The sequence below is a fragment of the Populus euphratica genome, unplaced genomic scaffold (assembly GCF_000495115.2).
Source record: "Populus euphratica unplaced genomic scaffold, PopEup_1.0 scaffold46.1, whole genome shotgun sequence".
NCBI lineage: Eukaryota > Viridiplantae > Streptophyta > Magnoliopsida > Malpighiales > Salicaceae > Populus > Populus euphratica.
The window spans coordinates 1610547-1633489 of NW_011499852.1; the positions used below are offsets into that span (position 1 = coordinate 1610547).

General features: G+C 32.5%; 2 protein-coding genes and 1 pseudogene across 7 annotated transcripts; all 3 read left to right on the forward strand.

Moving 5' to 3' along the window:
* The first annotated feature begins 2283 nt into the window (after window positions 1-2283).
* LOC105121828 (uncharacterized) lies at window positions 2284-4694 on the forward strand. Of its 3 annotated transcripts, none has more exons than XM_011020645.1 (2): window positions 2284-2800; window positions 3424-4694. In XM_011020645.1, exon 2 carries the CDS (start codon window positions 3429-3431, stop codon window positions 4377-4379), a length of 951 nt encoding a protein of 316 aa, XP_011018947.1. In that variant the 5' UTR covers window positions 2284-2800; window positions 3424-3428; the 3' UTR covers window positions 4380-4694. The 3 variants fall into 3 exon arrangements, with proteins under 3 accessions (XP_011018947.1, XP_011018946.1, XP_011018948.1); XM_011020644.1 differs by having other exon boundaries at window positions 2285-2800; window positions 3164-4694; XM_011020646.1 differs by having other exon boundaries at window positions 2286-2800; window positions 3446-4694.
* Window positions 4695-5954: 1260 nt separating this feature from the next.
* LOC105121829 (uncharacterized) lies at window positions 5955-8574 on the forward strand (annotated as a pseudogene).
* A 4985-nt stretch (window positions 8575-13559) lies between these two features.
* Window positions 13560-19785, forward strand: LOC105121830 (KH domain-containing protein At2g38610-like). 4 transcript variants are annotated; one of them, XR_841612.1, is made up of 8 exons: window positions 13560-14312; window positions 14476-14564; window positions 15638-15789; window positions 17809-17934; window positions 18060-18176; window positions 18343-18486; window positions 18752-18852; window positions 19183-19268. XR_841612.1 is itself a non-coding variant. In XM_011020650.1 (8 exons), exons 1-7 carry the CDS (start codon window positions 14233-14235, stop codon window positions 18770-18772), a joined length of 729 nt encoding a protein of 242 aa, XP_011018952.1. In that variant the 5' UTR covers window positions 13560-14232; the 3' UTR covers window positions 18773-18804; window positions 19183-19274. The 4 variants fall into 4 exon arrangements, 3 of the variants coding, with proteins under 3 accessions (XP_011018952.1, XP_011018950.1, XP_011018951.1); XM_011020650.1 differs by having other exon boundaries at window positions 18752-18804; window positions 19183-19274; XM_011020648.1 differs by lacking the exon at window positions 18752-18852 and having other exon boundaries at window positions 13569-14312; window positions 19183-19785.
* The last annotated feature ends 3158 nt before the right edge of the window (window positions 19786-22943 follow it).

Consider the following 22943-nt stretch of genomic DNA (forward strand, 5'->3'; position numbering starts at 1 on the left):
AATTAGAAATACAAGTTGCATCACAAAACTTTTGATTGTGATTGATTAAAGACTTGTTTTGCTTGGATGGCTTGTTGGGGTATTTTCACTTATGAATATCATTTAAAAAAATAATAGTCACATAACATAAGTAGAAAAAATTAGTAAAATATCACAATTTATTATATGCCATGGCTGAGAATACAACATTTAAAGTTGTAGCTAATTAGAAATGTAGTATTTCAAGAAAATTATTAAATGTGTAGACATAAATTACAATAAAGAGAGAAGAGAAAAGAAAAAAATAAAGATATTTTAAAGACATATCAAAGCCTCAATTACGACATCTCTAGTATTATAAAAAAAACTTGATGAGATAAATTCAATAACATCAACAACAATTGGAATAAGACATGCTATTTATCCAAAGGCAAGTGAGCAATTACAATGAAAAGATATGAGAGAGAAAAAATAATGAAATAAGAAAAAAATAAAATAAAAGGACCATGAAGATAGATAAAATATTTGATTATGATATTATTGGTACGATAATTTTTTTTTTAAGAAGATGAATCTAACAATATTAAAAAAAGTCATTATAATAACTGGAGTGAGTCATATATAGTAAGTAAATCATTTATTTTTAGATGAAGATTATTTTACTTTTTGAGTATAACCTAGTCAAGTCATTATTGGTGATTTTTTTATTTTGTTGGATATGTTTTATCAAAGTTTTTTTTTATGATACTGGTTGCGTTGCGATGTGAACTTTAATATGTTTTGAAGGTTTTTTTTTTCTTCTTATTTTTTTTATTGTAATACCTCGCTTATCTTTATACAAGGAGTGTAGCCCTATTCATCATTATTTGTATTTTTTTTGTGTTATTAAATTATTTTTATTAAAATTCCTATAAAAATACTGATGATATTTTCAGTAAGTCTCCGAAGTTTTTTTTTTTCTTCCCCTTCTCATCCCTTCCATCTCCGCGTGATAACTTTAAAAGTGGTGTTTTTTTTAATCGTGATGCGTCTGAGCTATGATATTTCACAATTTTTTTAAAAAAAATTGTGTTATTTTTCTAAATTTTTATTTCTAAACAATGCTATATATATATATATATATCAACTTGTTGTCTCACAAGAGTCCTCGAAGGGTACAAGTTACCAAAAATAGCCCGTGAGGCAGCCCCTGGTATTAGTGCACAGATGACAGATTTTGCACATCCATGTGCTTCCAAGGCGTACTTTAGCATGCGTGGTCCACTATGGTGAGGAGAGTATGGTTTGCAGGATCCAATGCGTTGGAATGACAATATTTAATTTAATCAATTAAGTTCCAGAACTTAATTTAAAAAATTTGTTTTATGTTCCTGATATTAGGAGTCAAGGGCTAGGATTCCACTTGCCATTTTCTCTTTTATTCTTCTTCTGCAGGGAGTGATTATTTCTTTGAAAGTTATTGTGAATAATCCAAAAATTTTATTTTATTTTATTTTATTTTTTATCATATATTAAATCAATTGAAGTGAACGGTTTAAATTTAATTAATATGGCAATAAATGAATGTATAACTAGGATTGGTTTGGATTTTTAATCAAGTTGTTGAGAAATATGAATGATGCCGTTCAACCTTTCCCTATGTCATTTATTCCAATTTATTTTTTTATGTCATTGTGATTTTTTTAAGAAATAATATTTTTATTTTTTTAATCATTCTCATTTATTAATTATAAAAAAATAATTTTAATATATTTTTAAATAAAAAATACTTAAAAAAATCATGATTGCAATGCGGAAGGAGTCCACTCCATTTGTGCCAGCTTCAACTTTTCACGCCGGTCTATGCTGCTTTACCTACGAGAGATTTGCTTGAAAATGAAAGATAATCATCCTTTCAAATTCAGCGATAGATTTTTATATGACCAATTAGCAGCAGTAAAACACGCACACGTGTACCTGTAAATAGTTGACTTTTTTGAGAGTCCAGACTACCTCTCTATTCAGAAATTGATTTAAGAAAACACCTTTATTTAATTTAATTTAATTTAATTTTGTCTCATTGAATTAACCTCCGGTTTGTTTATTCAATTCACATTTCTTGCTTTCTCGTTTGCCCTTTCAATCTGACCTTCAAGTTGAGGACACAGATGGCTTTGTTTGTGGGTGGTAGCCGCAGCAATCCCATGGGCATAATAGTAACAACACAAAGAACAATCATGTGAGGGGTTTAGCAAATCAAAATAATTAAGATTATCATTATTATTATCGCTGCTAAATGTTTTTTTTCCCCCTATTATCTGCTGGTATTTTACTATTTCTTGTGTTTATCAGCCATTGCGTTCGTTCTTTTAGTTTTTAAGTTTTATGGTGTCAGCACTAGTTGTGCGGCAGGGAAAATAGTAGAAAATTTCTATCCTTAAATTCTCGCTTCAGTCCACACTGGTTCATCTCCATCATCATCTAGAGAGCTTATCTCCTGTCTTTTCTTCTTATAATCTCTACTCTCTCTTTTTCACCCTCTCTACTCTTTTCTCCAGATATATATAGACGTAAGAGTAAAAGGAGAGAGAGGGCAGTGCGGGGGTCAGTTCCAAAAGCAAAATAAATTATTTTGTTGTGTTACTCTCTTGATTCAACCATAATGCAGATGGGTTTTGGTTAAAAAGGTCCCCCCTTTTAAATCTTCTTGCCTAGAGTTAATCATGATTTATTATCTCAAGATTCTTGCTTGGCTGATGTGAATCTTCAGCAGCTTGGTTTTGGAGAAGAAAAACCTCTAATTTTTGTCAATTGAAAAACCCATTTGGAATTCTGAATCCAGGTACTAAAAAGTCTCTATCGTTGCTTTCGGTTTTTCTTTGGAATGTGTATTATTTGGCAGTCATTTTATTAGCCCACATGATTTGATTAATTCTAAGACTTTTAATTAGTTGCTGTAATTGTGAAGATTGGCTCTTTAATTTCGACTCTTATTGAGAAAATGCTGCGAAGATTCGCAAAGTTCTGTGTTTAATTTGGGCATATAAGAGAGCGTCTTGTCCAAGCAATTCCAAAAGAGAGAGAGAATTAAAATATAAAGGGTTTTCTACCGTTAACCTTTCAGAACTGCTTTATAATCTCTCTACTTGGCTAATCTGGGGTTCTTTTATACAGTATCCGTTGTTTCCATTTTTTATTTTTATAGATATAGAAAAAGAGAGAGATTTATAGATAGACGTGTCATCCACCAACCATGGAGTTGCAATTTTGAGGCTTTGTAGTTGTTGAATTTTCTTTGGAAGAACCTCGCTGCAATATCTCTTCAAGTTTGAGTTTTTAGTTTCTGGTTTGGATTTGGGTTATTGTTAAGGAGAAGATTGTGAGGGCTGGCTTCGTGGTTGGTTTTACTTTTGGGTTTTGCAACGTTTTTTGAGTGTTATTCTGCTGAATTCTAACATCTCAAAGCATCGATGGGGCTTCTTCGAAGTCTCGTGATGCTTTCTCTTCTTACATTGATCCTCTGGTTGCCGAGTTTTAATGCTCAATCAACAAACAGTGCACGTGCCCTTGATGCTCTCCTCCAAGATTATGCTTATAGGGCATTTGTTCTACCTAGGACTGGCATTCCGTATGATGGGATTGTTCCTTCTAATTTGACTGGGATTAAGATTGCTGCCATGAGGCTCAGGAGTGGTAGCTTGAAAAGTAGAGGTGTTCGGATGTACAAAGAGTTTGGGATTCCAGAAGGAGTAGTGGTGCAGCCATATGTGGAGAGGGTTGTTTTAGTCTACCAAAATTTGGGCAATTGGTCTTGGAGATATTATCCGCTGCCTGGTTATACTTACATTGCTCCAGTGTTGGGCCTTCTTGCTTACGATGCTTCGAATTTATCTGCTACGAATTTGCCTGAATTGGACATCATGGCATCTGGTAACCCCCTAAATATCTCATTCCTGAATGTTCGTTCAGCTCCAGATGGGTCTATTGCAAAGTGCGTGTGGTTTGATTTACATGGTTTTCCGAGTTTGAGCAATGTGACGTCTGGAAATGTATGTTCGACAATCCAGCAAGGGCATTTTTCAATAGTTGTTGAGTCTCTTGCCCCTTCTCCAGCACCAGTGTCTCCAACTCCATCTCCTCCAAACGTGGGTCCTGGGCCAAGTGGAGGGGGAAAGAAGAAGAATTCTAAAATAATGTGGCCAATTATTGGGTCTGTTCTGGGTGGATTATTGCTGTTAGTGCTTTTGTCATTCCTCATATTGTGGGCACAGAAATTGAAGCAGAGGAAGAAAGTGCAACGGATGGAGAGGGCTGCAGAGGTGGGGGAATCCCTGCAGATGACAATGGTCGGGGAAACGAAAGCACCAGCAGCAATGGTGACTCGAACACAACCAACCCTTGAGAATGAATATGTGCCATAACTCCTCCCGCTTGTACAAGTCCTCCCACCTTTCCACACACATTCTTATTCAAGCTTCATTCCTGTATTAAGAAATTCTTCCGTTCACACCTTTTTTTGGTGGTGTCTTCTTCCTCGCCTTGTTTGGTTCTAGTAGGCTTTTCATTGTAGTGTGGGTAATATAGGATTTTTGTGTAAATCTGTTATCACCCAGAAACCCTCCATAGTTTTATGATTCATTGTGGTGTGCATTATAGCCAAAAGTAATTTTATTATTTGATGAATTTAGTTCTCTCATTGACAAGGAATAAAACTTTTTGTGGTGCCTTTCTTTATAGATAGATTGTTTTCTGTGTGTTCCTCTGATAATGCAGCATATGGATTACCACTTACCAGTGACCTGAGGTGAAGCTTGGTTTTAACAAGCTACGGCTTCAGTCATTCCAATTGAGTCTCTTACTTTTTTAGCCAATATCAGAGGTTTGGGTCTGTCGGTGAACTTTCTTAATTTCTAACCTCACAGCGGATCAAGAAAACTTACCTTGCACTGATTGCATTTGTGTGTTCTTATGAGAGTAGTGAAAGATAATTTTCTCCCATTATCATCTTGAAATTGGGTTTGGCTCGTTCTTAATGTCGAAAAATGTTCCCTTGATAATTTTAAACGCTTGGCTTTTGCTTTACCAAGAACAGATTTCTTCAAGTTGTGAGTTCAGCCAACCAAGTGAAGGAAAATATAGAATGAAAAAGGCAGTCTTATTCATCACTCGAAATCATCACCAAACAGCTTGAATTGTATGCAAACAAGAAAAGATAGGGCAAGTTGTCATATTTATATATTACCCGGGAATCAGTGAAATTATAGCTGGAGGCTTGAAGCCCTACACTTGCTGCTTCTGGTGGAGGTTTCTACCCATGAAAGAGACAGATGAGAGACTGTAACTCTCTTGCATTTATACCATTAAAATTTGAGCTCTGCATTCCCTTCACATGACCCTCAGTCAACTCAAGACCAATGCATTTTCAGATTTACTGTCTGTCCTTATCTGTCTACACTGTTAATGACTTTGGAGTTTTTCAGATTATAATTAATTTAAGCAATCTTCTTCCAGACAGCAGATGGCAAAGGAATCCCTCCTTCCTATGATCAGCAGCTGTTTAGCCACGGGCTGTCCAAATTTATGTTATCTTTGCTTTTATAGTGGAAGCACTGTGCTTGTCTTGAGTCCTCTGCCTGCCAGATGGTATCAAAGAATTGGACACTGTGTCTTCCGTTGCCAGAAGCAAGTTTTGTCAGATTCATCACTAGTTTTTCAAGAGATTTATTCCAAAATGACCATGTATCTGCTGTGGTGATGTTCTTCCAAAACTCATCAGTTCATGAATTGAAGAACTAGAAATTCTAAACAGGGCTTCTCATGTTTTTTATGCTTCACGTTACAATCTCTTAACTGCATGATTTACAGAATATGAATTGATTTACATACTTTAAAAAAATTACAACTAAAAATACTTTTTCTAAATCTTTTTTTTTTTTTTACATCACAAAGGCTATAACAGTAATAAATATACTTTAAAAACAATTTTAAAAACATTTCAACCGCAAAAAATAAACTAACTAGTTGCATGAAAGCAGCCAGCAGAAGGAACTGTGGAGAGAGGACCAGGTGTCGCAGCCGGAGGTCACTCCTATTCTCACTAAAGGAAAGCCAAATCATCATCCTCTCTCTGCACAACTCACGAAATCCTCTGCAATCTCACTGATGTCGTCGTCTACCGAAATTCTCTTACTCTTTTTTATCGTGGGTCCCATCCTATCATCAGCCAAAACCCCACACGTCATCCATTTCCGATCTCCCAACCTCTACCCTGAAAGCCTTACCTACGATCCCTCGGCACAGCACTTCATCGTCGGCTCCCTCCCCCCCACCGCACTGTCAGCTCCGTCTCCGACGCCGGCGTCACCGAAACCATCATCTCCGACCCCTCCCTCCCTCCCAGCACCAGCATCCTCGGTCTCGCGGTGGATAAACTCAACAACCGCCTCCTCGCTGTCATCCACTCCTTCGACTCTCTCCATCCCTTCAATGGCCTCGCCGCTTACGATCTCCGTTCCCGCCAGCGCCTCTTCCTCTCCCTCCTTCCTTCTACCCCCTCCGACGAAGACGGCCGCAGCCCCATCGCCAACGCTGTCGCTTTCGATTTCAAGGGCAACGCTTACGTCACCAACTCCGAGGGGAACTTTATTTGGAAAGTCAGCCCGGAAGGAGAGGCCTCGATTTTCTCAACATCTCCGGTATTCACGCAGTTCCCCGTGGACCGCGACTCACCGTTGAGTTCCTTCGGGTTGAACGGGATTGCTTACGTCAGCAAGGGGTATTTGCTGGTGGTGCAGACCAATACGGGCAAGTTGTTCAAGGTTGATGCCGATGACGGCACGGCAAGGAATGTTTTGTTGAGCGAGGATTTGCCGGAGGGCGATGGGATTGCGATAAGGGGAGACGGTGTCGTTTTGGTTGTGTCGAATAAGAAGCTGTGGTTCTTGAAGAGTGATGATAGTTGGGGAGAGGGGGTGGTTTATGACAAAATTGACCTTGATGGGGAGAGGTTTCCTACCTCGGTTGTGGTGGGGAGAGAGGATAGGGTGTATGTGTTATATGGGTGTGTGGCGGAGGGTCTAAGTGGGAAGGGAGGGAGGGAGTTGTTTGATATAGAGGAGGTGAGGTCCGAGAAGGAGAGTGAAGATGAGAAAATTTGGGTGTATGTGTTGATAGGATTAGGCTTGGCAATTTTTTTTATTTGGAGGTTTCAGATGAAGCAGCTTATCAGAAACATGGATAAGAAGGCCAACTGAGAGTGCTTATGCTCTTGCTTGCTAGCAGGAAGGGGTAATAATAGTTTGTTTCTTTGCTTGTTTCATACTGTTGATGATTTCAAGATCATTAAGTGTTATATTTTGGCAATCAATGTTGATGAATGTTTCTCGCTAGTTGAAAAATTATGGTAATTGTTTGTGGAACAAGGAGATCCAGACGAGGGACACAAGTATCGGTTCTGTTTCCCTTTCTTCTTTATTTACAAGTATAATTGCGCAGTCAATTAGTAATCATGAGCTTCTCTGCTTTGCGGTCTGTTAGCTAGTTCATTAATGACATTAGTGCAAGGTGCAGGCGTTCTGTTTTTTTTCTTTCAAAGCTTTTCTTAGTTCTTAGATTTTGATAAATCTCAAAAGTAAGGGGAAGATACATGTCAAATAGCTGTCCTGAAAGAGCAGCAGAATTAGCATCAGCATTTTCCCTCCTATCGAGATTGGACTGGGAGAATTCGAGAGCTTGTCTGTAAAGTTCTAAATGCTGATAAAGCTTTTCTCTTGTTCTGGTGGAGGATGCAACAATGGCTTGGAATGCATATAGGAAGAATTTCTTATTTGCATCCCTCTTGCTACTTTTTTTGGACACTTCGGAGAGCGTATGGGTAGCTTTTGTGGGAAAGTAATGTAGATGTGTCTCATCTTAGATGGGTTGTTTTTCCTACTCTAGACAGGCCTTTGCTTGGGCATTCTCCCATTTCTGTAAAGGTTGGAAAACTCCTGTGTTTAGAAGGGTGATTTTGGGTGTTAACAATGAACTTTGGCTGCTGCTGAGCATTATTAATGACATTGTCTTTAAATTCTGTTTGGTGAACCTGAGCTTTTTCTTTTTTTCCATTTTTCTTTAAACTACATTATTAATGACATTGCTTTCACTGGCCAAAAATTGGTGAATCTTATTTATTGATTTCATGCTTCTGCTTCTGTTGTTGAGATATCAAATGGTGTGCTGCTGACGATTTCAGGGGTGGGCTACAATATCGTGAAGCTTTTATCATACTGCTTAAGGAGGGTGATGTGATCACGACAAGCTCTTATATGACCCTCCATTTACCTATGCTCTCTTGTGGCCATTCACTAAAACTCTTCAATCATCAGCTTTTTATGATATCATGATATCCAATGTGGTAAGCCTTTCCTATGGACTCCTGAAGAAGAAATAAAGTGCACATTCGACATCCCAGAAGTCCTACGGGCAGCATCAGTTTGATCTTCCTTTCGTTTTGATTTGTGAATTTCCGTCGGGCAATTGAGCTCATAAGACAGATTGCAGACTCCTTATCCTGTGCAGCTCTTGTTGGCTTTTTGCATCTTCCTTGGTATTAATATCAATTTCACTTTTTGTCTTTTTGCTTGTGTTTGCTTCTCGACTGCAATCATGGAGGATCAACTCAATGTTCACCGCTCATGAATGGCTTGTGTCTGTGAGATGCATCCCTGGAGTTGAGAAGTTTTCATAGGAATTCCAGGTCAAATATTTTAAGTGGAACATCAAATTATTAAAGTCGAGGACAATTAAGAATCAACAGACGGCATCTTCCTTGTTTAGTAAAATACCAGCCTAGGCATATACATGCTACCTTACAAGTAATTAAGGCAAGAACTCGCTTGTTTGGTAGAAAGTTTTTTGAAAATTATTTTTTAAATTTTGTTTGTTTATTATTAAAAAAATAAATTAATAAAAAATACTTTTCAGCTGGAAAAAGAAATAGGTTGGTTTTTATATATATATTTTTTTATTTTGGATGGAAAATACTTTCTAAAAATTATGAAAAATTTATGAATATTATATTATTTGTTAATTATAATAAATTTAGTACTTAAACTTTTGATTGCTATATATTTTGTTTTGAATTTTTTTTTTAATTTCACCTCTTATAATTTAATTTGATATAATTTTTATGTTAGCTTTGATTTTTATTTTTTTATCATTGTTATTTGCTTTTTTTATTATTATTTTTAATTGAAATATTTTATTTATTAAATTTGATTTTTTTGAAATATTTTATTTATTAAATTTGATTTTTATTTGATTTATTATTTTTAAAAAAAATATCTCATCCTAATTTTTTTGATTGTTATTTATTTTATTTGAATTAGTTTGTGAAATGTTAATTATTATTATTTTAATATTTTGATTGTTATTTATTTTATTTGAGTTAATTTGTGAAATTAGATTTTTTTCAATTTCATTTTCATTCAATTTTTTAATTCAATTTTTTAATTTGTAAGATTTGTTTTTTATTATTTTAATAAACTTGAAAAAAAAACCTATTAATAAGTTATTTTTTGACTCATTTTTTATAACATTATCAAATATTAGAAAATATTTTTTAATTTATTTTTTCATAATACTATTAAATATCAAGAAATAATTTATTTTCAAAGAAATTATATTAAAAAAAATTATTTTCTAATAAGGTTCTATTATCAAATATTAGAAAATATTTTTTAACTTATTTTTTCATGATACTATCAAACATCAAGAAATAATTTACTTTTAAAGAAATTATATTAAAAAAAAATTATTTTCTAATAAGGTTTTATATTAATTTCAAGCAAAGATGATGGCATTTTTTTGATATCATGTTATCATAATAATGGAGATCATGTTTATATTTAATATAATGATTTAAAATATATGTTGACTAATATATTGAAAACAAATGTGTAAATGTTAATTGTTAATTAAAGATGAGAGTGAGAAGTTAATTTTTCTAGTGATAAATAAAAAATAAATACAAATATAAATATTTTATCTTTGCTATCGATTACTTTTTATATATATTTTAATTTATCTTGAAGACTTGTTATGGTGTTTAAGTGCATATCATTCTCTTTCTATAAAATCATTATTAAACTATAGTTTTATTGTAAATAAAATAAATATCCTTTTGTATTTGTATTATCAAATAAAATTTTGTTATTCATGTATTTTTTTTACCATTACAAAAACATGCCTTTTTAATTAGAAGCAAAGTTTTTAAAATAAAAATTCATCATGGTCTTAAACAAAAAAAAAATCATTTATTGATATTTTGCACACTACAATGTAAAGAATAAAAGAAAATGATTAATTTTATAAAATTATATGAAAAAATTATGAAAAGATAATAAAACAAATATTTTATTTTCATTGAATATTCATGACCATATTTTAAAAAAACAATTGCATATTACATTCATGCATAATTATTCATAAAAAAAGATAATATAACCATAGAAAAGCTACATTCTTATTCAAAAGTTATGAACAAGCATAGCTAAACAATTTTGTAAATATTATCTTACTAATTTTATTTAAAAAAATCAAAAGAAAAAAATAGAAATGAATGGGACAACATTCCATTTAGAAATGATTGGGACAATGTTGATTTTAAAAAGTTGAACTTATATACCTAATCTAAAAGTGAAAAACCTAGGGGCATGCTTAGAATCCAAGTCAAGCCAACACACTTAGTTAAGTTTATAAATATATAATAATTATAGTTTATCAAAACAATATATATATATATATATATATATATATATAATGAGCAACACATCATTATTAGCATGGGCAAATAATAAATTATTTACTAGTTTGTTTTCTAATTATCATCAAGATTCAAGTTTCAAAATCTTAAAAATTTAATTTTTAACTTATTTCCACCTAAAAGTATCTCAAAAACACTTTAAAATCTTGATAAATCTGTTTTTAATAATAAAAAATCATTTAATCACTTTAAAAACAAAGAATTCAACCAAATCTAAAGCAATTTTACAAACTCTTGTCTATTTTTTCTTCAGCATGTTTGAAGAGAAAATTTTCATTGAATTCCTCCTTTTAAGATGAACATATTAGCACTAAGATCGATTTTTCTTTTCATTTTTATGATCAAAATATGACCAACTAGACTCTTTTCTCTTTTATTTTTTTGTTATCTTTTCTTCCTCTCTCAATATTTAGTGACTAGAATGCAAAAAAAAAATCTTTTCTTCCTCTCTCAATATTTAGTGATTAAAATAAATAAATAAAAAGTTTATTGCCATAACATAAAATCCTAAAACAACAAGAACCAAATATGAAAAAATTAAAACTTTCAAGGATGAAACTAGAGTTTTTTGCACATTTTGAACAATGAAAATGAAAAGAGCTCCTTTTTTTGTTAAATTTAGTTCTAGTTTTTTTTTTTGTAATATAACTTAAAATTTTATTTTATAATATTGATCTCTACCTAATTTTACATAGTTTGAACACTTTCAGTTTGATTTATTAGTTTCGAGTTTTTTTTAAGTAATTTTGCATGAAAAGTATGTGCTAACTCATAAAATTTTATAATTTTAAAAGTCAATTTATGATTTTAACAACATTGCCCTAAAAAATAATTCATAATATTTGTGTATTTAATTTTGTGCATGTCAATATTATCAATAATTATGCACTTGATTTATAATTTGTATAAGTCACAAATTATTTTTGGGTAGTAACATTCCTATAAAAAAAAATCATAAAAAAATAAAAAAAAGGACAAAAAAATTTCTTTTTTATTTTTGTAATATTTTAAGCATTAATTATAATAATTTGGATTGGTTCAATGTAATCCCATTAAGATCAATTGAATAAGAGCAATATATTTTGTGTCTATTTTTAGGAAACTAATTAAAAAAATGGGTTAAATCCCAATTTAATTTTTGTCATCTTTATGAGTCCAATACTCATTTTAAAAATAATCAATCTCACAAGTCTTTTTTATAAAAAGAGTTGATGTAAAAGTTTTTTTGCTAGAAGATAAATCTTCTTTTAAAGGGGTGATAAAAAATTTATAAATAGCCTAAATGACAAGCCTCTTTCTCAAAGGATCAGTGGCAAAATTATTTTGCGAACAATTCAAATAACTAGTCTCTTTTTTTAAAAGGACCATAAAAATTTTGCACATGACTAAATTGTCATGTCTTCCTTTTCAAGGGACTTACAAAATCATGAGAAAAAATACATGAAAAAAAGTTCTAGATGTTGTGTGATAACTTATTAAATTTGAAGACTCACACCAAAATTTTAATTGAATCTAATAATTTTTTTTATTAAATTTATATTGTACTTAAATAAACAATAAAAAGAATTGAAAAACAAGCTCAACAAAAAAGCCTAGGTGTGCAAACCTATTAAAAAAAAAGCTCGTATGTTGAGACCTTATATTTTTTTTAATATTTTTGAAAAGTGAACAAAAATAAATTATATGACATGTCATTTACTAAAGCACACAACATGTCATATATTTGCCTAGAATCCAGTCACCGTAGTAGCTAGTTAACTCATTAAAAAAACACTTCATAAATATAGTCACCGTAGTGGCTAGAAAATTAAGGTAAATGTGTTTTTGTCTAAAAATTTTATTTTTTAACTCATTAAAAAAACACTTCATAAATAATCTTATAATATCTAGAAATTAATTTATCAACTTAAAAAATTACAAAAATAACCCCAAACACATGAAATTGATCCGGCTTAAATTTTTTTTCCTCAACTTTGATTTACTTTTTAAGTAATATTAAGATTTGAAATAATTATCATTCAACTTCTTTTATAAAATAAACTTGTGAACACTAATATCAAAATCCGTCAAAAACTTCTCTTCTGTTTTAAAACCAAAGAATAAAAAGTAATAAAAATAAAGTTATATACCAAAATTAAATTTTGAAAAATATAGAAAACTAAAAAAAATATAATTTAATAAATCAGAGTTAGAGTGTATGTTACTACAACTTTAAACACAACGCCTATTTTTGATGCCTTTCCTCAGATGGCTCCCTGTCTTTCAATTTCTTCCTAGCCGATAAATTTGAAGCAATTGGATGATAATCTTGTAATTGAAGGGCACAGTAATAAAAAGTTCGGGAACATAATTGAAAAAAAGAAAAAGAAAAATAACACTGCTCTAATGCACATCGTATTGGGAGTGGGTGAATAGTGTTTTTCATTGTAGAAACACCACCTTCCGCTTTAGTTTGTTTACTTGCTATGAAAATATCCTCTCACGGGGTCGGTGTAAACGACGTAGTTTGCATAAAGTGGAGGAGCGCCATCTTATTTCTCACACTCCACCTGCTCAGGACAGGGTTGGCGACATCATGATCAAATGGCGCTGGCTTCTCTACTTGGTGTGGGACCTTCTTGTAGATATTAATGGATTTTCTACTCGGTGAGGGAACCTTTTTATAGATATCAATGGGTTCTTTGCATGGCTAACACGTGTCGGTCACAACCGCAGGGAACCCTTACACAGTTGACGGTGCCTCCAAAAACCTAAGAAAATGTCCCACTTTCATTAACAGTAAAATCTCCCCCCAATCGGTTTTTGCTTTTCTTGTCCACCGCCAAAATTCCTGCCATCTTCGAGGGGACAACACTTACCTTATACAGCTATAAAGATTTCACTTATTTGCCTGACTTTGTTTAAGAGGCATGGGATATTTTTCTTTCTTTATTTATTTACGTCGATTTTCTTACAACCATGTGATGATTCTTACGTTTTAAAACTGTTTATTTTATGTCCGAATTGGACGATGACTCATAAAATCCTTGGTTTTATTAGTTTAATTTAAGGTCTGAGTTTGTACGGCTAAAAATGATTCAAGAGGAGCTAGTAGCTTTGACCATGAGCCAGTTTCTCAATTATTACTACAAAGGAAGGTGTTAATAAAGAGAAAAATATATGTGATATGGTAAATAAAAACATTTTGTCTTTACATTCTGCAAAATTTCACTAGATAGTTTTGTTGCCTAACCCTTTTGTTTTTGTTTTTTATAGCATTAATTATTTTGTTTTTGTTGGGGGAGATTATTACGAAACTCACTCCTTTATTGATGGTGTTGTGTTTCTCCTTTTTCTTCTGCAACAACCACAGCTAAAACTAAAACCCCCCTGCCTTTCGTTGCCTTTTCTTTTTTCCAGTCTTGATATTCTTTTGTTTGTTCAAAAGAAAAAAAAAAAAAAATTCTCCACCAAAGCAAACCAAAAACCCCATGTCAGGTTTGTATAATCCCAACTTTTCACCTGCAAGAACTGCTTCTCCTCAGATTAGAAGCACCCCAGATGTTGACAGGTATGCAAGCTTAGTGATTTCTTTCTGTAAACCTCATCATTTCTTTTTAACAAAAGACTTGGTCTTTTTTACTGATTTTGTTCAAGTTTTTGCTGTTTATCAATCTTTGTGTAGAGACTTCTATTTTCTTTTATCTGTTTTAATTGTTACTTACCCTTTGCAGTCAGTACTTATCAGAGTTATTAGCAGAACATCAAAAGCTTGGACCTTTCATGCAAGTTCTTCCAACATGTAGCCGGCTGTTAAATCAAGGTTTACTTCTTAGTCTTTCTTTTTTGGATCTAGGTTTTTCTAGATTTTCTTGGGTTTATTTTCTCCTTTTAAACTACCATGCTCTCAATTTCAGCACTGTGGTTTTTCAATGTGCTTCTCTGGGCGTTTAGATGTGTTTGATTGTTCTTACCAAGTGATTTTCGGTATTGTTTTCTTCGATTTGTATCGAATGTGTACTTTGTTTTTTATTGTTCCATTTCTGATTGTGGGGAGTGGTCATTTGGTATTCAACAATTTAACATCTGTAGTTGGGTTCAGGCAGCATTGTGGCGTGAGCTTGTTCACCATTTGGAAGGCCTTGTAACTATCCAGGTGGCTGGATTTGTCCAGAGTGCATGAAAGTAGGGAAATAATTACTATGAAAGGGTTAGCCTGAACTAATTACAGGTTTTTTTCATTGAATCACTGATTCTATGTCATCATGAGAGAAAAAAGGTTAATGAAAACCAGTGTATACAATTTTTTTATGCCAGCAGTTTACGGCATTTTGAGATATAGCTTTGATGGCACAAAAGTTTTATAGTAGCTTGTATTAGAGATTAAATTATGTGCACTATCTGGGTTTGGAAAATTCGAGTGCTTTTAAGTTCCACATGCAAAAAGTTTTTAACTGGTTTGCAGTGAGTCGGCAGAGGAAATTGTGAATGGCTCATGAAACGAATGTCTTCTATTGGCACCCTTGCTGATTTGAAGTATAAATTTTTTTTATCTTTTCCACCAGATTTTTTTCTGTTATTAACCTTGTATTTGGGTCTGAGATACAACTTACGTGTTGCAGCCTTGAAGAGAGGTGCTTGTAGGACTCTGCGCGATTATGGCCTAGGTTTAATTTGCTCATTGTTCTGGACCTAAATGACCTTGTAGGATATTTTGCTTGTGTTTGGTTTGGTATATTTTGCCCATTTTTTTCTCACTTTTGCTTCTTGTTCCAGCCATTTTTGCTCTGTTGCCCTTCTTTATTTTTTTCTCGGGACTTCAATTCTTCATTTAGTGTTGTTTTGTATAAGATTGCTCTGGGTCTGTCTCTCAAGTAAATGCTCGTTTATGTGTAGAAATTTTCCGGGTATCAGGAATGATGTCCAACCAAGGCTTTGGAGACTTCGACAGACTACGGCATAGAAGTCCCAGCCCCATGGCTTCTTCAAACCTCTTGTCTAATGTTGGTGGGACAGGTTTAAGCGGCTGGAATGGCATTCCTCAGGAGGTAATTGCTTCTTTTGATTTTAATTTGTATTCCATTTTTTTCCCCTACGGTCCTTTCTGCTTGCAGTTCTCTATTTGCATTCCACTTGTTAACCTGGGCCTGCCTGTAGTTTGAAATTTTGGGTAGATGAGGTTTGGATTTTCATTTTCTAACTGATTTTTTACTACAACTTTTTGTGAGAAACAATCCCTACGTTGCAAGATGCTTAAATGCCACCAAGCAGTATCTTTTCCTGAAGGATTGTTGAAGAATATAAAGAGGCATTCTTACTGGCGTTTGAGTTTTCCTTTTTCCATGCATATTTAACTATAGCTTTTTGTTTGTATTGTTTTGAGCATTTTAAATGCTACCAAGAAGAGGTTATCCTAGTGCATTAGTGACTAGTTTGATAACTGCTTTTTCTTGAGAAATAAAAAATAGAGACATGCACTTGCTGGCTGTTTCAATGTAGTACTTTATTATTAGTAGTTTCTTTGTTAGTATGTTCTTACTCATAAGCTAAAGAAACTTCTTCTTAAACTGTACGGCAAAAAGTTCCTCCTTCACCTTTGGCGAAGCTCCTAGTTCAATAATCTTTACCTGGAGAACTTTAAATACTTGTTTTTTGCTTTATGCTAGACAATTTTAAATCCTTGCTAGTTTTAAGTTCCGTAATCTGAACAATTTCATCAGGTGCTATGCCAAATACATTCTGAGTATTTGGCCATGCATTCAAAATCATCTTGCGAAACATTTACTTCTATAGTGTGAGGTTGGAATTAGATTCAAGTTTTTCACATAAGAAAAGGGACCCAGCTCATAGTCTGTACCATGTCATGCCTAAAAGCCCCGGGCTCTTCTTACATAGACTTTGACATCATATATTCTGGGTATATGTATAGTTAAAATGCTGAGCAGCTTAGAGACACCATGGTTGGGATGTTTCTTCTTAATGTAAAGACTCGGGCCAATACATTTACATGTTGCTCCAACTTTACTAGCACTTGCAAAATCCGTCTCAAATTTTTTTCTCAATTGGTTGATGATCCAAATGACAAAACTTGTGGGTCCCAACTTTTTCCTTTTTAATGATGGTAGAAATGTTTAAGATGATGGATTCCATTGTGAAAGCAGTTCCTTGAGAATACAGCTAAATTCTGGATGAATGACAACTGATTTCTAGCTGTCATACTATTAAAGTCAATTCCATTGTGAAACCGGTTACCTGAAATACATTTCAAATTAAGACACGCTCCCAGCTGTTATACTATTGTGATCGCTTATGTGTCAACACTCGTCTCTTTTGTACATCTGTTTTCACAAAGTAGCTTTTATCTTGATATTCTTGATCTGAACGAGGATTCCTTCTCTGAATCCCAACTTTCCTTGGTTTATAGTATAATTAAAAAAAGTGAGGATAGCTAATAGGTCTTAGCATAATTTTAATCACAAGATCATGCTGCCTCTGCAAAGTGTGGTTATTTGAGAAAGGAAAATCCAGTATGCTTAAAATGTCAAATGTTCTGTTAAATAATTGGTTATATTGTGATCGCTTATGTGTCAACACTCATCTCTTTTGTACATCTGTTTTCACAAAGTAGCTTTTATCTTGATATTCTTGATCTGAACGAGGATTCCTTCTCTGAATCCCAACTTTCCTTGGTTTATAGTATAATTAAAAAAAGTGAGGATAGCTAATAGGTCTTAGCATAATTTTGGTAAGAGGCCTCCTGACTATCTGATTATATAACCTCAGGGACTGTAACAGGTTGACAACAAGTGTCATTACTTTAAAATGTTGTGTTAATAACTGAGCTGCTGCCTTTTCTTTCCCATATTTCTCTATTATAATTGGCTGTATGATAACTAGTGTTATGGGTTTACTACTGATATGATGACTTGGTAAAATGAGAAGCTTCAGATTGAAGAGGTTATAATATTGTCTAGTTCTATTTATATTTATTTGTTAAATATTTTGGATGTCAATCCTTTTTGCTTCCACTGCTATGGTACACTAATATAGCTAAATTATTCATGCAGAGATTAGGTGGACCTCCTGGAATGACTATGGACTGGCAAGGTGCACCTGCAAGCCCTAGTTCATACACAGTGAAGAGAATTTTGCGTTTGGAAATTCCAGTAGATACCTATCCAAATGTATGTACTGTAAGTCATACCAATTCCGGTGTTATCCTGTTAAATTTAATTGGTTGAGCATATCTTCACAATTCCCTTTAATGAAATAGAATTGCTTAAGTGTTTTTATTTGATGGCTGCTTCTTTATTGTTAGTTCAATTTTGTTGGGCGACTTCTGGGACCTAGAGGCAATTCGCTGAAACGGGTGGAAGCTACCACAGGTTGCCGGGTGTACATTAGAGGGAAAGGATCCATTAAGGATCCAGACAAGGTAGTATACACACCCCTCACTGTAGTGCTATTGAAACCTGCTTTTTTTAATGACGGTACAGCCAAAGCTGATTGATATGACAAAGCAAACTTATGAGTAGAATCTTATCTTTTTTTATGCCATTTAAGTATTTTCCTAATCATTTTTATCTTATTCCATCTGAAAGGAAGAGAAGCTAAGGGGAAGACCGGGCTATGAGCACCTGAACGATCCACTTCACATCTTAATTGAGGCTGACTTACCTGCCAACATTGTTGACATAAGACTCAGGCAGGCACAAGAAATCATAGAAGAACTGCTCAAACCTGTGGTATCCGTTTCCATTCTTGAATCTTCTGTTTACAAGTTTTATGAAATTCTAAATTTTTTGAAGCTGGCGATCTTTTTGTATGCTTTGTGCAATATGGTTTTTCACTGTAAATCTAAGAATGGGAGTCTGCCCAAGGTGTCAGTCTGCCTGGGAACAACTTTGAAGGCAAATAACTTGGGAGTTGTGTGTTTAATGATAATATAGGTTTTCAGTTCATATTTGAGATTTGTAAAGTGAATTGATATTACTACTCTTGTATCTGAAGGAACCGGGTGCTAGCGTTTGATGTTAAGAAAGTGAAGAGGAGCTTTCTTGAAGGTTGAAACACAAAGCTTTTAGTTGGAGCCCTATTCTGTTTTTGAAACTGTATGCCTTTCTTGAAACAGGAAACAAGCCGTCATTGTATTGCAATTTTTTTTTTCAATAACCAGTAGAATCTATCGTTTCTAGAATTTGTTTCCCTTCATGCCTTCCAAGATATTAGGATGGAAATAAGTGAAAAATGAGCATCCAGCAATGGCATTCTGGCTTATGATCTCTATTTCAGTTCCTCTGGCACCCAAGTAGTAGTGATAGGCTTTACCCAGTCTTTATGTTCTGCTCATGCATTTCATTCTCCCTGCTCCGTTAGTTGATTAAAATTTGAAAAGCATTTCCTTTCCCTTACTATTGTAAAATATTCCTTTTTCCGTGCAGGATGAGTCACAAGATTTTATTAAGAGGCAGCAGCTACGTGAGCTAGCAATGCTAAATTCAAATTTCAGAGAAGAGAGTCCAGGGCCCAGTGGCAGTGTCTCTCCTTTCAATACAAGTGGAATGAAACGTGCAAAAACAGGGCGTTGATGAGATCTCATGTGTATTCCTGTCTGAATTGGTTTATATCAGAAAATCATGCCCAGAGTATGCCATCCAACACTTCTCAATTCAGATATTAGGCTAACGGTCTTGCTGGTGAGCGTTCTGGTGGTGGTTTCTTTTACATTTTGTTTCTTCTTTCTCCCAAGACAAAAAATGATAACATTAAATGAAAAAAAAAGGGAAAAGAAAAAGAAGAAGAATTACATAGTGGGTTCTTGAGTTAGGTTTGCGAAGGTCAGTTTTTTGTGTAAAACTTAATGTATTCATTGCATTTATTCTTGTGTTAGTAACCTGGAGGAATGTGAAATATATATATATTTATATATACACATGAATGGTGTAAGTGTTAGGTCTTCTAAGACTTTGGATCTGAGTTTTGTAGGTGTCAATTTTTTATTAATGGACTTTATATTTGGAATGATGCAGAACAAAATTAGCAAACCATTTGGTGGTATCTTTAAATAATAACTCAAGGTAGATGTGTATGATATCATCTCAGAAAGGGACGATGAGATTGACCAATTTTTTTTTTTTTTTATGTGTGTGGACATTGTTCATTCATGGTGAATTGAGATGCAATGACTGAAAATAAAAGGAAAGGAAACAGGTCGGCTACGTACAAATGTGGAACGTCTTGTTCCATCTTAAGATAAATCCATGATCTTGCTGGTTGGTTTATGTTACTTTCATTGGTATGGGATTCCCAGCTGGGGCATTCTCTTTATAAAATGATAATTAGTCAATCCTTTTGGTTTGAAAACCTCAATAATGAGTCTTTATATTTTCATATTTTGTTTGTAACACGGGAAAAAGCATGAACTTTAGGCCTTTCTATTGTACTTATGGTTGATGATGACAGGCTTGAAACTTGTCTTTTGTTGTGTTCTCGAGTGCTGGCACTCCCATGGGCCAGCTCTCTTCTTGTTAAATAGATGTTTTGCATCACATCCAGGGTAGATCGTCCTTGTTTGCCGGTGATACCATAACTCTGTGTGTGTGTTGTGTAAAATGTAGGATTTTTGTCTTGTAATACTTGGGATGAGAGGTGATTCTTCTGTCTGTAACATGTGTTGGACTATTCTAAGCAGATTCTTACATTTTCTTCTTGTTTTTGTTTTGATGCAACCATCCAAGCTCCTGTTGTGTCTACGACATGGGCACGATGCTGTAGTCACCTCTTGAGATTCATTTCAATGCACGTTGCATTGCATTAGATGGGGTGAGTGGAGAGCTCGGGTTGCTTGAGATCACAGGTCTTAGCTGTAGATTTAGGGATGGAATCGAGTATCTAGTAAGAAATTGCATATCAATGTTCATCAATATCTATTATCCGAATACCATTTCATGTTTAACATCAAATAGAACGATAACATATATTTGAGACGTGCTAATATATATTAAATAAGATGATTATAAATATGTAGCGTTATTATTGGGATGATATATATATATATATTGAATAAAAACAATTATAATTGTTTTTTATATAAAAAATATATGGCAGATTAGGTTTAGATTGAATTTCAAGACGAGTCTGGTGATATCCATGCCATATTTATACTGATCATCAAGTAAATATTTTTTTGTGAAATCTCTACCTGCCATTCTTAGCTTAATTTTAAACAGTTGTAGGATCCTTTATTTAAATAAGAGTGGTCCTATATAAATTTGGTTGGCAAGGCCTTTATTTAAATAATAGTGGTCCTATATAAATTTGGTTGGCATGGCCCAGCATGGCTAATCTCGAATAGAAGAGGACTAAATAGGTACCTTTGTGACTTGTACTATAAGTTGGATAAAAAAAAAATTAATATAAAAAAATTATTGATTGATTCATAATTAAATGAATCCCATTTATAAAACAAAAAAAAAAATCAAGAGCATGGGCAATAAAAACTAATCCATTTATAAAAAATAAAATAAAATCAAGAGCATGGGCAATAAAAACTAAAAATATTGACTCAAAACAAATTCATTAGGAGTATAATTAAGATATATTTATTAATTAAAAAGCGATGAAAATAATGGAATCTATGAATATATAAAATTTTATTGAAAATAAATCAATTTTAAATAAGAAAGATATTAGATATGAGGCATTGATGTGGTTAATTCAATAATATTATTAAAAAAATATTGATAATAAATAAAATGAATTTATTTTTTGTAATAATTAATTATAAAAACTAAGTGACAATATTATACTTGGGAAGGAAAGAAAGCTCATTAAAGACTAAACATTGCTTCGTCGTGGATGATGTCTTATCATTAGAAAAAGCTCATTGAAACAATTTTAAAGCAAAAGCTTATGAGACAATTCTTAAGCTACTATGAAAGGCTCTTCAACAACATCGAAAGAAGTAATATGTGTTATTAAAGCAATAACTTGAAAAACAAATAAAGTAAAATATTATAGAGTTAACATTTTATATTTATATTTAATGAATTAATTTGATTTGATTCAAAACAAAAATTCTTTAAAAAACTAAATTTAATAAAGAAAAACAATAAAAAAGATTTGAGATAATCTAGGTCATTTATAAAATTAGTGAAAAATCTTATAAAAATCAAATAAAAAAATAATAGATCCCAAACTCTAATTAAATTAATGATGAGGGATGAACTTTAAAAAAAAACATGAGCTAAAAATAGTAATGTCAAACGAATCTTCTAAAGCTAAGTCTAAAACTTAAAATATGAGAAATCTTAGACGTGGCTTAACTAAAAAGTTTATTTTGCAATAAATTTTATGTTGAAAAAAAAATACTTCAATCTAATAGATTCTTCAAAATAATATAAATAATAATAAAAAAGATCAAAATTGATATAAAAATAAAATTAAATATTAAAAAAATTGAGAAATGAATTATATAAAAAACATTCAACATAAAACTAATAAATAAAAAAATAAAGATAAAATATGAAAAATAAAAAAAAATTAAATAACGAATAAATTAAAAAATCAATTCTAGAAACCATTTCAAATAATAATAACAGTTATTAAAAGAATAAAAATTAAATTTTTTAAAAATAAAATAAAATAAAAGTTTTCTTTGAGAATTTAGAGTTAATGGGCAAAAATAATAATAATAAAAAGTTATCGGTGCCAGAACATGTCATTTTAAAAGAATTTAATTATTTTATCATTTTTTTAAAATAAAAAGTCTAAAAAATACCTGGACCTCATTTTCAGTTTATTTTTTTCTTTTAATGGTAAGTAATTTCATTGTATAAAAAATGTAAAAAGACACTACTATCCCTAGTAGTTAGGCCAAATGTTTTTGGTAAGAAGAGAAAAGTATTAATCCACAAGAAAAAATGAATCTAGAGCTGCAATCACTAACATTGTTCAAAACACTTCTCTGTTTCTTTTTTATTAGAGCTGCAATAACTAACATTGTTCAAGAAAAAATGAATAATAAATTTTAATAAATATTACTCGAAATTCAATCCAATATATATATATATATATATATATATATATATATATAAAGCATGCAATCCTTGCAAGAATTTAAGGAGAAAACAACAAATCAGTCAAATCTCAGGCTATAAACAAGGGCCGCAACGTCTGTTACGGTTATGTAACAGCCGTAAAA